At 36.7% G+C, this 15,820-nt stretch overlaps 1 protein-coding gene across 2 annotated transcripts; it reads right to left on the bottom strand.

Annotated features, from left to right (window-relative positions):
* Positions 1-8,048: 8,048 nt before the first annotated feature.
* On the bottom strand, positions 8,049-14,907 carry LOC107029009. Of its 2 annotated transcripts, none has more exons than XM_015230289.1 (9): positions 14,565-14,907; positions 14,314-14,486; positions 13,015-13,061; positions 12,396-12,680; positions 11,256-11,314; positions 11,137-11,173; positions 10,959-11,030; positions 8,829-9,153; positions 8,049-8,703 (listed from the first exon to the last, which is right to left on the bottom strand). In XM_015230289.1, exons 1-9 carry the CDS (start codon positions 14,677-14,679, stop codon positions 8,347-8,349), a joined length of 1,470 nt encoding a protein of 489 aa, XP_015085775.1. In that variant the 5' UTR covers positions 14,680-14,907; the 3' UTR covers positions 8,049-8,346. The 2 variants fall into 2 exon arrangements, with proteins under 2 accessions (XP_015085775.1, XP_015085774.1); XM_015230288.2 differs by having other exon boundaries at positions 12,880-13,061; positions 14,565-14,902.
* Positions 14,908-15,820: the final 913 nt, after the last annotated feature.

Genomic DNA, 15,820 nt, shown 5'->3' with positions numbered 1-15,820 from the left:
AGAAGCTTATCCACGATGCTGGGTTCTACATATGGGATGAGCCATATTTATTCAAGCAAGGGTCGTACAAAATGACGAGGAAATGTGTGCCTGAGTCTGAGATGATACAAGTGATGGATAGTTGCCGCTCGTCCCATATGGATGTCATCACGGTGGTGAGCGCACCGCACATAAGTTGATTCAATCAGGTTTTTTCTACCCTACCTTATTTAAAGATATTGCAGGTTTTGTGAAAAGTTGTGATCAATGCCAAGGGATGGGGTCTATTTCCAGGCGACATGAGATGTCTTTGCATAACATTCTGGAGGTTGAAATATTTGACGTTTGAGGGATCGACTTCATAGGGTCATTCCTGCCATTAAATTGGAATCAATATATACTTGTGCTGTGGATTATGTGTCAAAGTGGGTCGAGGCAGTGGCATTGCCTACAAATGATGCTAAGGTGGTGTTGAAGTTCCTAAAGATACATATTTTCACTCGTTTTGGAACTCCGACAGCAATCATCAGTGATGGAGGAACGCACTTCACAAATCAATTGGTGAAGAACATTTTAGCTAAGTATGGATTCAGGCACAAGGTAGTGACAACATACCACCCTCAAATCAGTGGTCATGTAAAGGTGTCCAATCGGGAAGCAGATCCTACAAAAAGGGTAAGTGCCTAACAGAATGATTGAGCAATGAATCTTGATGACGCATTATGGCAAATAGTACCGCTTACAAGACACCAATTGGTACTTCTCTCTATCAATTGGTGTTTGGTAAAGTGTGTCACCTTCAAGTCGAACTAGAGGATCAGGCTTATTGGCCAGTAAAGAACTTGAACCTGGACCCTTAATTAGCTGGCAAGAGAAGGATGGATCAACTACATGAGTTGGAAGAATTCCGGCTCCATGCCTATGAAAATGCAAAGCTCTACAAGGACAAGACCAAACAATGACATAACAAACACATTGTGTCTCGACTTTTCAAGCCTGGGCAAAAGGTATTGTTGTTCAAATCCTGATTAAGGTTGTTTCCCGTCATGTTGAAGTCGAAATAGAGTAGACCATTTGAGGTGGTACATATGACCGACCATGGCGCTGTGGAGTTATGGAATGAAGGGAAGCAATCCACGTTCATTGTGAATGGGTAAAGAGTGAAACAGTATTTTGGAAAAAAGTTTAATTGAGAAGTTGAAACTTTGGAGTTGAGCAATGAATGAGGAGAAGCTTAGTCGTGCCGCAACGTTAAATCAGGCGCTATTCGGAGTCAACCCGAGGCAGGGTGTTCTTAGAACTTTTTGCATTATATTTTGTTTTGATAAGGTAGTTTAGTGTAATTTTAGTTAGGGGTTATTCCATTTTTTTCATAATGTAAAAAAAAATAAAAAAATATGATAATATATATACATGTGTGTCTATTTTCATTTGCAGGAACAATGGAGCACAGTGGAGTCCGCAACCTCACCCTGTCGCGGACATGATCCCACAAGTGCTAATGCCAAGGGAAAATATCGATGGGTAACCAGGGGATTCCGCGACCTAAGCGCGTCGCAGACATGCTCCCAAAAGTGGAGGTCCATACACCTTCAAGGGCAAAACGTCAAAAGCAAGACCGCGACAGCTCCGTGTCGCGGACGAATTTTGCAAATTTAATTTCACAAGAGGACTTCCCAGGGGAGTCCGCAACATAAGCGCGTTGCGGAAATTCTCCCCCGTTTCATAACTTCTTCCGTTCATCGAGTCAAAATTTGCAAGACTCGTTCACGACAGATCGCGTCGCGGACCTGGTATGTTTCAGAACTGGTAATTAAAAAGTTTGGTTTTACCTAATTAATTAGACAAAAAACCGACCCCCATCCCCTTTTAACCCCTAAAATTTATGGTTTTACTTCATTCTTCTCACAAAAACTGCGATTTTTTTCTCCCTATTGCAACCCTTCCCTTTCCAATCAAGTCTGTGTCGCGTAGATTGAAGCATTTCCTTCAAGTTCCTCAATTCCTATTTCATTTTACTACTCAATTTATGCTTCTATCATCCTCTTCTCTTTTCGTGATGAAAAATAAAGAAGATTCTTGATGTTGTGGTTTTTGTTTGTGATGGGAATGAGTTTGAGTGATTTCTCTTTGAGAATAGGCTTAATAGGTTGAATATTCATCAATTTTGAACCTAAATTTGTGATTACATGTGTGGAAACCTAAATTGTTCATTTTAAAGGATGTTATTATACACTTTTGAATCATGTGGATTACGAATTGGGTGCTGCAACTTTATATGTTTTAATGTGGGGGTTTGATTGAAGTGCTTAAACTAGTCATTTTAAGTTGTGGTTCGAATTCTTGAGTAAATCTCTAGGTTTTGGGTTTGGATGTTTGAATAGGGGAGAATGTTGTGGTTAGTATGCTATAAACAACTTGGGGTAGTCTGAGTACCTTGTTATTATGAAGTAGTGCTCGAGCATAAGTGTGGGGTGCCCTTCCATTGTTGAATATCTATAATTGATATGTCTTGTGTCTGTTGCAGGTTGCCATGTCTAGTTCACATAGGCCAGGAAAGGCGGTGGCGTCTAGCAGCCACAAGACAGTAAGGAATGACACCACGATTCCCCTGGCACCCTCTGTCCCAAGGGACAAACTCAGCGGTATGGGGCCAAGGCATTTATCCCAGAAGGCAGGAAGTGGTACAAGTCCCACACGGAAGCCAAATATTTCTTCAATGTGGTCCTTGAGGATGAGAATTTGGAGAGTGACTTTCCAAACATCAGGCGTCATCTGCTCGAGCTACATATGGGTTTCATATTTCAGGATCCTTCTGAGTGCAATGTCAGTATTGTTCGGGAATTCTATTCTAATTGGAAGACGGATGCCCGATCTCATTATGTTTCAGTGAAGGGTGTGGAAGTTCCTTTGACCTCGATAGTGTTGAACCAACTTTAAGAGACCGGTGATGCCCCTTACGATGTTCTCATAGGGATCAACATCAGTACCCCGTATCAGGTGATTTGACATACTCTATGTGGGGCTCAATCCATAACAAAATGGATTCGGCATGGGCATAGGGCCTATCATCAGTCCTACCCTTATGCCCACATGAATAGAGAGGCCCGTGTGTGGTTGAAAATTGTCATGAATTCCTTGATATCGGGGATGCACTTTACCTCTCCTTGATATCGGGGCTGCACTTTACTGAGGTAACACAGGACCGAGTCTTCTTGGTGTATGCACTGATGACAGGATTACCTATCAACATAGGAGTAGGGCTTAAATCGAAAATGTGCAAGGCAAAGTCCACCGATGGAGAAGGTATGCTTTTGGTGGACTAATCACTCGATTGTGCAGGCAGGATGGTGTCCCAAAGGAGACCGTGGATTACATGGTGCTCCTATTCATTACACCTCTAGATGTCACCAACACAAAGGGGTCAGAAACTGTGCATGGACCCACACTCATCACAGCGGAGCGCAATAGGATAGATGAAATGATCACAACGCGTATGTATGGTCTAGAAATGTTGCGTCATAAAAATAGTGGTCGAGCTTCCTCTCAGCAATAGTTGGATGAGGTAGCATCAAAGTGCCTCTTGAATGAACATACGATGGGGCGATGCTAGGACTGGGACCTGAATTTTTTGAGTCGGTTTGGGATGATGTCCCAACAGAGGAGGACAAGAGAAGAATCACATCGGATAGTGAATCTGATTTTGATTCTAAGTAGGGCGACTTGTTGTTCCTCGAGGACACCGGCGGTGACGCCGACATGGATGCTTAGTCAGGGAAGCCCACCTCACCTTTTCTCTTTCTTTTGAATCATATCTCACTGGGGACAATGTCGAATCTTAAGTGTGGGGTGGGGAACATATCTTTGTACATAGTTATCATTTTGTTGTCGTGGTTGTCTTCTGTGTGCTTTTGTTTTTGCTGTGTATGTTGTTTTTGTTTGGGTTCCTTGGTAACTGTTTTCAGTTCTTTAGCCAAGGACAGTCCCGTTGAACCGTAAAAAAAGATTTTGTTTCTTAGAATTTTATTTCCTCATTTCCCTATTTTTTGCTTCACCCTTCTACTATACTTGGGGTGGACCAATTAGTCCATTATGAGTCCATTTGTTTTTTTTATAAAAATTGTGAATGGATCTGAAAAGATTTGAATGAATTAGATTCGTAGAAGATTCTTGACAATACTTAGATTTATTTAATACGTTATGAAAATCACATTGCCTATCACTTCCCTCGTTGCACGACTTGCTCTTTCTCTACAAATTTCTTTTTCTTTTTACTCAACCAAATATCATTTTTCCTTTTGAATGGATTAGTTTTCATAATCTTTATAAGTATTTTATAATATTAACAAAAAAGAATTGGTATAATGATTTTTGCAAGAACTCTTGTTGTAATAATATTTTTGAATGTATTGATGTATATCAAGAAATTCAAAGTTTCTGAATTTGAAAAAATAGTATTACTGATTAAAAGCAATAACTATGTATATATATTCGAGGTCTCTCATAAATTTTTTGTTTTAGGCCATTAATTTTATTGAGATACTATGATCATCAAACTGTTTGTGAGATTACGTAGATATATTATTGTGCTTTTACTATTATGATGCCTAGTAATGAGTGTGACGGGTACATAAAGGTGAGTATTAATTAGGGAAAATGCACAAGTACCCCATCAACCTATTCACTAAATCTCAGAGACACACTTATATTAAACTAAGGTCCTATTACCCCCCCCCCTAGAACTTATTTTATAAGTAATTTTCTACCCCTTTTCGACCTACGTGTCACTAGCTTGAAAAAAAAGTCAACCAGCGTTGGGCCCACAAGATAGTGCCACGTAGGCTGAAAAGGGGTAGAAAATTATAAATAAAATAAGTTTAGGGGGGTAATATGACCTTAGTATAGTATAAGTTTGTCTCTGATATTTCGGACATAGGTTGAAGGGGTACTTGTGCATATCCTTATTATTTAATAATTTTTTTCTTTATTTTATTGCAAAAAAAGGTTTGATGTTCCTATTAGAAGTATCTAAAAGCAAAGACATTGAATAATTCACCTCTACCCCTTTTCAATTTTTATACAAAATTCTTAAAGTTTCTACTATTGATTAAGGTCTAGAACTTGAATGTGTGCCAAGTGTATAGAAATTGTGCATTCCTTGCTATTGATTAAGTTCTACAACTTGCCCGGTGTGTTTGCTAACGAAAAATAAGAGGATAAGGAATTTGATAAGTTATATAGACAATTCTTTGTGTTTATGCTTTCTTATACCAATCTTAACGTACATTCCTAGTTAGCCCCTTCGAGCCTTGAACTTATTTTTTTGGTAGCCTACTGTGAAGCTTATGCCATTCTTTCTTTGGCCTATAAATTTGATCAAAAGATCTAAGCGTTTTGTGTGAACAATAAAGAAGGAATTGGAAATTAAGTGGCACGCCCCAATAGAAGTTCTTGTTTTTATATAAAAAAAAAAGGAGAATATATATATATGAAAAGCTTTAGACATGTATTGATGTCTAAGATTACAAGAAAATAAAAAATGGTGGGGGCCAAATGGTTGAGTTGAGAAGGAGAGTGGTTAAAAGAGGTGAACTTGCAAAAAAGGACAAAATGGTTCCAAGAAAAGAGCATAAGATGGGGTTATTAGATGAACACTCTAAACTGTAGAGTTGGCACTAAAACGCTTGGGAAAACAGTCACTACTCAGTTCCCAAAATGTTTCCTACTTGTCCCTAGCTTGAATTACAACCCTTAAAAGACCTAACTGATCTTGAACTTTCGTATCCTTAAAAGTAGTAGAGCAGTATACTAATGGCAAGCTTATGGTTCATTGGTTATAGCAAGTGAATTCTTTTGAGAGTGTGAGCATAACTTGTTTCCCGCACCCGTTTTGTGTGAAAAGATCAATGTGAAGTGATTTTGGGTGTTCAATTGTAGTGAGGGCACATGCTTGATGAGATCTAAAAGTTGATATATCTGTGATTTCAATGACTGCACATAAATCTGCTGTATAAAAGAGTCTATTCTTGAGGTTAGATTGTTTTGCTAGAGCGACCTTTAGGAACGCATAGTAATCCTATGTTGTCGTTTAGCTGGTGTAGTTATTATGGCCAAAGATGAAAGGCTTTTAGGTATAGTAGTAGATTTGTTGTGGGTCTATAAGTGCGAAAGTGTTCGAGGACGAACAAAGTTATAAGTGTAGGGTTGTGATCTTAGGAGTATTTATATGCCTAATAACCATTTTATCCCATATATATAGCTGAGTTGAGGAAATTTTTGGCGGCAAAGTCAAGTATTCAGAGTCATTTTGATTCCACACCTTCTAACCAATATGATTAGATGATTCAGGTTGAAGACCATTGGAAAACGAGCTAAAAATTGGCACCGGAACAAAGGTCAAAAAGTAGCAGAAGAAGTGGTGGAAAAGAAGAGCCAAGAAGCTGGAAATTGCACTATAAAGGAGCAACTCCGCGTCGCGGAGGTATTCCTTCCATGCAAAGAAGGAACTCCCCATAACACGGTAATTTGCGATAGAGGCGCGTCGTGGGGTCATTTCATCCATGAGCAGAGTTGAGCGAGGGAACAGGTTCGCGTCGCGGACCTGGACACATTAATCGGCCCACATGTTTATTTGAGACTATAAATAATTTAAGTGTCCTCTTATTGCACACTACACTTTCCAAAAAGACGAGAGCTGGGAAAAGAGGCGATTTTTGTGCCATTTTCTAGGGTTTTTCTTCGTTTTCTTCATCTTGGTAAAGACTTGCATGATTCTAATACATTCTATATTGTTATTTTGTGTTATGAGTAGCTAAAACCCCCTATCTTAGGGTTGTAGCTATGATTGATCGTTTAATGTGAACTTGTTACTTTTGTAAGAATGGTTATTTTATATATTATGCTTGCATTCTTATTTTTACTATATTAATACTTAATCCACATTAGAATAAATTTAGTGTCTACTCTTTAACTTGGAAGACTAAGAGAGGGATAGACAAAGAATGTAAGAAATATGTTCAATCTAGGGTGAGTTCTAGATTGTTTTGTGGATAGGATAACATTAAACCTATACACCACATTTGGTTGAAATGCAAGACGAATTCTTAGTGCTCTATCGTTGGTCACACCTAACCCCGCTCAACGATGTAGTTAGGTTGTCAATGATGGTAGGTGATTAGAGGTCGGAAGATCGTAGTCGTAAAATGAACCTTGCCAACCCGCAATGAGTTTACCCTTTTGAACCTTGGGATATAACCACATTGAACCGGAAATCGATTTATGCTACAACCCTGGGATATCTTTCCAACTTGTGAATTTTCTTTGTTGAAATCATTTACTTATAGTAGTTTTAATTCTTGTTAATGTTAAATAGTAGTTTAAACAAATTTCTCAATCTAATGGACACTTGAGTGAATTTAGATAGTCATTGCAAATTGTTATTCGTTGATCTGAAGTCCCTTGGGTATGAACATTAGGCTCGAAAGAATCTCTTTACTACTTGAGTGACCACGTGAACTTGCCTGCGATTTTGGACGCAACAATTAACAACCAAAATTACTTTAACCAAGTCAAAAAAAAGTAAAAGATATAAATAATCAACCGAAACTTTTCTAGATCTATAAGAATTAACCTAATTGCTAATCAAAGAAAAATTGTGCTTTAAGATTATGATAAAAAATAAAGAAGTGTTTTGAGAATAAAGAATGAAGAAGAAGAAGAGGACACTTGGCGGGATGCAAAGAAGAAGAAGGGTTGGAGGTGGAGGTGGGGGTGATTCTACCTTCTTTTTTTTTTACTTTAGTTTCAAACTAAGGCAGCTATTTTTTATTTTTGTTTTATTTTTGGTCACGTCAATTAGGGAGTAAGAAAATTCATATTTGAGTAGTATAAGTATGTAATAGGTCACTGACATAGTTTAAGCGTGTAATTTATTTAAAAAGAGTTTGGGTTGTTAACCTTTGCGGGCTTGGTGACATTGCTAGTTCTGTATTGACTTGACTATTTCGAAGAATAACAACAATACTTGCCAATGACATCAGCTTACAATGATTAAGTGATCTAGTAAGGTGTAAATATAAAATAGTAAATAATCATTAGGTGTTCATGTGCAAACATATGTTATTCATCAATTTATTTGGTACATCCCATAGATGGCATAATAACATCAAGATAAAACTGATACCATCTGTAAAGTACCTTGTGTAGTTCAACCCCGAGGAATAAAACCTAATAATACAATATAACTATAAACTCTATCAACAGGCATCACTCATCAGTATATACAGAAAACTTGATACACAACAACACACCTCTAGCTAGCATTACAAATAGCAAAGCAGACAACTCGTAAATCGCTTTATTCCTTTCTTACCCTTCAGCTGGTTTGGGCATGTGTTCTTTTGTATACACACGGTGCCGCCTTTCTCTCCCATATATGACCCAGAATGTAAGGGAAAGCAATACTGCTAAACCAACCATCACCAGTCCAATGTAAACCCATTTGCTGTAACGCTGAAGTCCGGGGCAGTATATGCGATATATATCTCCAAATGTCTGCCTAACAAAATCACAATCTTCTAGATCAACCAGGAAAGGACCATAATGGTACAAACCAAAGCTCACATTTACAGCAGCTGCCATCTGGCCGTAGATGATCGGAGTCAGACGGCCAGTTGTGGAACAAATGCCACTAGGGGAAACTTGACATACATAATTATCCCAGACCTGCATGATAGAAAAGCTTTAAAAGGTAGTAATAACTCTCCATTTTAGCTAGTATTACATGTGGGGGATAGAGAAATATGTCTTGAAGTAATTTCAACTTTTCAGGAAGAAGTTTTCAGGTGTACCTTTGTAGCATTGCTCAAGTCCACTTCACCAGGACTACAGGATCTATCAGTCAAATCCGAGTAAAACGGATTGCAAAGCATTGGTAGTTTAGGTCCAGACTGATTGTAGTACAAAGGACGAAAGCTAGGGGAGAAGTTGTTATTGGAAATATTAGTAATGACCTGGTTAACAACATCAACCAGCTTAGAAGTGACTTCTTTGCTTTTTGTAAGGGTCTCTTGTGCAGTGGCATTGTCCACACACGGCAAGATATCATCTAAAGCAGTATGAGCAAGAGGGTGTTGGACCCATTGATTCATTGCTACACAAGAGTCTGCAGTCACACTGACATATCAAACACAAAACAATTAGAAATGTTTCACAAACTACATTTATTAATCAAGACTGACATTAATAAGGAATGGACAAAGATGTGACCTACAGGCCCCCAGTAAACACGTAAGACACAAATTTCCAACAGATAAGAGAGTGTTAAAATTTCTAAACATGTTGATCATTGAATAATGAGACATCCCAGCAGTCAAAGTTGGACAAATTCAGTATTTATGACCAGAGTGCATATCAAGAAGCACCAGCTACAAGTATAACCAAAACAGACATCTAAAATGTGATTCAATCAAAGGAAAAATACATAAGTTGCACTTTGTACTTCTAACTTTACGGGCTACCTTTTACTCCAACCCACCCACCCCACAATTCTTGTTTGAAGTGGAATTAATATCTCCCTAAAATGACACAACAAAATTTTGTCCTAGTCCTGAATACACGGGTGGACATGTGTCATTTGAACCTTTTTCATATTTGCTATCTTTTTTAGTCAAACCCTCCCTGGTTCCGTTACCTCTCTCCTCTCTCCTCTTTTTTTCTCTATTCTCTCCCCAATCTTCACAGGAAATCCCATGCTTTTCGACCAACAGGTTAAAAACCTGATAAGAACACCTAATATATGCTACACCACACAGAATAAGTCACGTAATTCTAAGAAAGGAAAGCATAAGAAATTCATCTTACTCCACTAAAAACATTTTAGCCAATAATATATCACAGCTATAATAATTCAGATAACTCATGCACACTCTTAAGGAAATAGATTAAAATACAAGACAGTGGCAGATTTAAAATACAAACATAATAGGTTTTATTCAGCAAATTTGTTTTCGGGCCCATGTCGGTACTTAATTGCTAAGTAAATCACCATTTCCAATTTCAACAGGCAATAGATATTTCCAACCAGGAAATCCAGCATATAATAGAAATTAACAGCTATAGCAGATTCTAAGTTGTTGGCTCTCAAATCAGTGTATTTTACTGGAGTAGTTCACGGATGGAAGATGTAAAAATTGGTGTTGGATTGCTTTCTCTATTGACTTTACTTCTCTGCGTATTTCATACCTTTCAGAACAGTGAGCTTCTCTGCCTTAAAAAACAGAAATGGTGGCACTAGCCGTGGTGGAAGTTTGGTGGTTCTAGTTAAAACAAAAAAGAAAAATAAACCCCAAAAAAAAGGGAAATACAAAAACATAGTACAGACAAAATTGTTTCTTGCTTTTTCTGTAGCTTCTCAGCATGAAAATGGACATGGTGGATGGTGGAAATTTGGTGGGTCAAACAGAACAAAGAAAGAGTAAGAGAACAAAAGGAAAACAAAGAAGAAAGTGAAAAAGAAAACCAATTCAAGATTGGCACCTCAGCAATTTAATCAGTTTTTAGCAATTTCTATCTGTCAAGCTATTTCAAGAATTTGAAGACACTTTCTCAGTCATATCATCATTCATCAGGATATTAATTCAACTTTAAACAATAATAGGAAGATAAAAGGTCATCCGTAAATTTGAAGTGCATAAATAATCAAATCAAATACTAATATCTAAAGCCTGGCTGGCTACCCTCAGCTGAGACCAGCAGTTTCATGTTGATGATGGCTGCAGAAATGCAAAACTAAGCTGAATCTAACATCACATTGAAGAGAACTTTGGATATCATTTCAGGGATAAAACAGCAGAACCAATCACTTGAAGCTGAACCCCACAATGAGAAGATTTTCCATACTCAAGAAAAAACATGGTCTAGTTCTTACTAACTTAGAAAAACAGCACATGGTGAGAAGTAAAATACAGAACAGAACTTACTTGTGGAGAACAAGAAATATGCCACACAAAATTAAAGTCCCAGTGACAAGAATCCATCCAAATATCACCAAGCTGCACAAAATAGAACAGGAGAACATGCGTTTAAACAAAAGAGCAGAGCAAGGGAACGAAATACAAGAAAGAAAGAACATCCTAGTAATATAAATTGTTCGCTTACATATAAACGAAAGCCTGCATCCCGAATATTGAAAGTACTGGAAGGAGAAAAGCAAACAGAGAATTTATTAGTAGAAATTAACTATTATACTCAGAATTCTAATGTAATGATCACCTTACCAAATCCCAGAAATGTCAAAAGAAGCATAATGGCTGATAGAATAATAAGAGCCAATCTCCTGCATATATTCAGCACCGGCATTTTAGAACACAAAACAGCAAAGGAATATGTGTGTTTGGTGGATTGAGGTGGAACTAGATAAGCAAGAACATAGCAAAGTATCTCTCAGATTGCTGAGTTAGAACTATTCAAATGGGAAGAACAAAGATGAGACACAAAAAAAGTTGACAAGCTAAAACTATCATACACAAGATTTAAAGACAACAACAAACCCAGTGAAATCCCACAAGTGGGGTTTGGGGAGGGGGGTGTGCACAACCTTACCTCTCCTTTGTGAAGGTAGAGAGGTTGTTTCTGATAAGCCCTCAGCTCAAGTAAACCATCACAAACAACAAGTATGTAAAGTAAAAACAATGAAGAAGATAATTATAGCAACAACCAACAATACGATTACTGAAGCAAAGGAAAAATGTCATATTAAAATCGAAGAATATGCTAGTAGGAGACTAATACTAATAACACTTAAAAGGCACACTCAACTACCTACTAACCTTCTACCCCAATACTCGACATTCTTATCTTCCTATCTAGGGTCATGTTCACCGCAAGTTACAAAAGTGTCACTTCTTTTTTGATCACCTCTACTCAAAACTTCTTCGGCCTACCTCTACCTCTTCTTATATCCACTATACCAACCTCTTATAGCTCCTCACTGGGACATCTATGCATCTTCTACTCACATGCCCAAACCTTCTCAGTCTAGCCTCCCTCATCTTGTTTACCATAAAGGTCACTCCTGCCTTGTCCCAGAAAGCTTCGTTTCTAATCCTATCTCTCCTACATCCATCTCAACATTCTTATTTCCGTTACTTGCATCTTCTTGACGTGTGAGTTCTTGATCGGACAACAGTCCACCTCAAACATCATAGTTGGCTTAACCACCACTATATAAAACTTACTTTAAAGACATGACCCGCAAAGAAAATGCTTTGAATAGATGAACTTAAATAGTTCTGAATAGATGAAAGGACAAAATTGATCCCTAAGGCAGTCTCATAGAAGTATGAGAACTCGATTTAATTATCAAAGTTCTACAGATATAAATTGCAAAAAACAAGCTTGTAGTGACATTCACTTACACAGACTCTACCAAACCAGCTATGTCATCTTTATTGTCTTCTGTTTTATTGGCAAGGGTATTAGCAGAAGAATTAATTTTGGTTTGGATGCGGTCTATGTCTGTTTGGACCAAACCAGGAAGCAAAACTTGATCCACAGCAATAAGTTTGGCTGCAGCTAAATAACCTGAGACGTTTCTGAGACTATCAGCGGTGGTATTTGCCTGATGAACCACATAATCCAACGTGTTAACTGTACTGCTGTAAAACTTTCCCTGGCCAATGTACAAAATGATACATCCAACGCTGCATAAGGAACAAAATAGGCAAGTTACAAAATGGACACATCAGAACAGAGAGAACGGGAATGTGACGTGTATGTTGGCTAGTGAGCAGTTGAGCAAAGGCAATATCTGTAATGCAAGAGCAGATATCAATTTTGTGTACACAACCATAAGCATTTGTATATGCTAGGTGGAGCGAGAGAGAGAGAGAGGAAGAATACACTGCAGCAATGGTAAAAAGTATGAGGAGTATGAGGGACAGAGCATAAGCTATTCGGGAGTAGCCATAAGGAACTCTTCTACAGCAACAGTAGCAGAGACAGATGAATAACAAGCACAGCGCGAAGATCACAAACCAGATCAGCGCAACGACAAAGAATGGAGCTGCAGTGAAAGCCACAGACTGCACATAAACAAATATAACATAAGAAACAATTGAACCAATAGATTTTATGCAACTAATTTTTTTAAGAAGGACAACCGAGTATATACTTCATTGCTAAAAGTCAGAAAAAGGAAAAAATGAGAATGCACAAACAAGTACAGATTGCTGACAACTTTTTTAAAGTAAATATACAAGGTTTTATTTGTCGATAGTAAAGATTGGAATACCATTTATAAAGGTCATAAAACATTTGCAATACGAAAATTTTCTCTCTGCATGAATTTTGTTGAGAGAAAGGCAATTTTAAGTTGTCACATAACACCTTATATAACACCATTAGCATGGACTAAATCTATAATCATACTGAATACTAATAAGCAAAACTAAAGTTCAATTCAATGAAGAGCATCTCTTTTCGGAGATGCAACTACATACTTCTCTCTGATCAATCAAATGATAATGACTTTAATCTTTAAAATGTATCAGGACGAGAATGATACTAGATAGTAATCTCTCTGCTGATGGTTTATAGAATCTTGGGATATATATCAAATTACTGTCCAATTTCAGGTAAAGTATCGGCATTATGGAGACCAAATGAGGACCTCCATTACCACTCATGGTGGTAATATAACTCATGACACTCGTCAGAGAGTGGAAAGAAAATTTTCCAAAGACAATTGCCTGGACCATTTTACTATTCCCAAATTAGGCAAAATCTTAGTCATGACTAGAGTAACGAAGACCCTGCGACTTTAAATGGTCTGCAATTAGTCTCTAAAAGCAAAAAATCTGACTCCAAATGATAAGACGGAAGAAAAAAACTTAAAGACAACCAAAGGGTCAGGGCTAATGGAGCAGTTAGTATTTTTTTAATTAGACCTTAGTTTGGTTGAAGAAGTATAGAGGAAATGAGAATCTTATTGTTCTGAAATCATATTTGAATACAGAAGTGAAGAATTTTTATATTCTTTTCCCTTTCTCTTATCTATACAACCCAAGAAAAGAGGTGTTTAACTTTTCAAACTAGCCTTCCATGATGTGTAAATAAAGATTTGATATGACTAAATTAATACTATATTTACAGAAAAGTTTAAACTTAAGTTTACATTCCAAGGGCAGAGTAGGTGGTGATTTTATGTCTGAATTCCAAAATATAAAGCAGTTAATGCTGTCTTGGAAGCATAAGAGATGTTACTACTCCATTATCAAGTTTGAAAGATGTGTTACTTAAAAGAGAGATTTACAAATAAAAGGTTTGAATACTTACAGCCCAGTAATGTCGGTTACTGATATTCCATCCTCCAGTGTATCTTTTGAAATTGTTAAGAGGATCTTTTCTATATGTTCTCTTAGCAGCCAAGATAAGTGATGAGTTCAATGGAGGTTCTTCTTCAGTAAGTACCCTTTTTGTCCCCCATGAAACCACCATATCATTTTCACCTTAAAAGGAAAACAAACCCATTTATCAGCAAATACAGAAAAACAAAAACAAACTAGGAAACTGCGATCATAGAATACCTGTAGCTTGTAAGGAAGGAAAATCAAAGTCAGATCCTGCCAGGCAAAGGGTGACAGATGACAAAATGAAGAAAGCAGTTACAAGACAAAATGACAATGACGTTTTACACAACATTGTAATTTCTGGGGAAAAACCAATGTTAATTAATATCTATCAACCAAAACTAATAGAGGAAGAGGAAAGAAACATTCTTTAATCAACAAACATAGATATTAGACGGAGAGAAAATGTGATAATACAAAATTGATATTGAAGCAAAGCCTAAAGCAAGGAAATGTATGTACGAGATATTTAATGCCCAAAAACTTATTTCATTCTCTTTCTAATTTTATTTCTCTCATTTCCCTATTTTTTTCTTTCACCCTACTACTAAACTTTGGGCGGACCAATCAGTCCATTATGAGTCTATTTATTTTTTTTTTTTAAAAAAAGTTTGTGATTTGATCTGAAAAGATTTGAATGAATTAGATTTGTAGAAGATTCTTGACAATACTTAAATTTATTTAATACGTTATGAAAATCACATTGCCTATCACTTCCCTTGTTGCACTGCAGGCTTGCTCTTTCTCTACAAATTTCTTTTCTTCTTTCTCAATCAAATATCATTTTTTTCCTTTTGAATGAATAAGTTTTCATAATCTTTATAAGTATTTTTTTTATATTAACAAAAAAGAATGATATAATGATTTTTGCAAGAATTGTTGTAATAATTTTTTGTATGTATTGATGTATATCAAGAAATTCAAGGTTTCTAAGTTTGAAAAAGATAGTATTATTGATTAAAAACAATAACTATGTATTTATATTTGAGGTCTCTCATAAAATTTTTGTTTTAGACCATTAATTTTATTGAGATACTATGATATTCAAACTGTTTGTGAGATTGCCAAGATATGTTGTTGTGGTTTTACTATTATGATGCCTAATATTGAGTGTGACGGGTACATAAAGGTGAGTATTACTTAATAATTTTTTTCTTCATTTTGTTGCAAAAAAAGGTTTGATGTTCCTATTGGAAGTATTCAAAAGCAAAGACATTGAACAATTCACCTCTACCCTTTTTCAGATTTGTGAACAAAATTTTTAAAGTTTTTACTAAAATAGGATTTCATGGTTGGAGTCCAAGATGTACCTATTCTGTGAGGATATCATTTGTATCTACTAATAATTCTTTATCTCAATCTTCATTTTCAGCGGAAAGAAAAGTTTTGGAAAAAAAATAAAATATCTTCGTCTCAATTGGAAATTGATGAGA

The sequence above is a fragment of the Solanum pennellii genome, chromosome 8 (assembly GCF_001406875.1).
Source record: "Solanum pennellii chromosome 8, SPENNV200".
Taxonomy (NCBI): domain Eukaryota; kingdom Viridiplantae; phylum Streptophyta; class Magnoliopsida; order Solanales; family Solanaceae; genus Solanum; species Solanum pennellii.
Note: the sequence above shows the minus strand (reverse complement) of the source record. Positions and strands in the feature narration are given on the sequence as shown.

Excerpts from the sequence above, each read along its gene's own strand:
- LOC107029009 (XM_015230288.2), bottom strand. The coding sequence starts at position 14,679 with ATGTTGTGTAAAACGTCATTGTCATTTTGTCTTGTAACTGCTTTCTTC. Across the intron at positions 14,487-14,564 it reads TCCTTCCTTACAAGCTACAG|GTGAAAATGATATGGTGGTT; the intron begins GTATTCTATGAT and ends TTTCCTTTTAAG. Across the intron at positions 11,315-12,395 it reads GCTGGTTTGGTAGAGTCTGT|GAGATTGGCTCTTATTATTC; the intron begins GTAAGTGAATGT and ends GAATATATGCAG.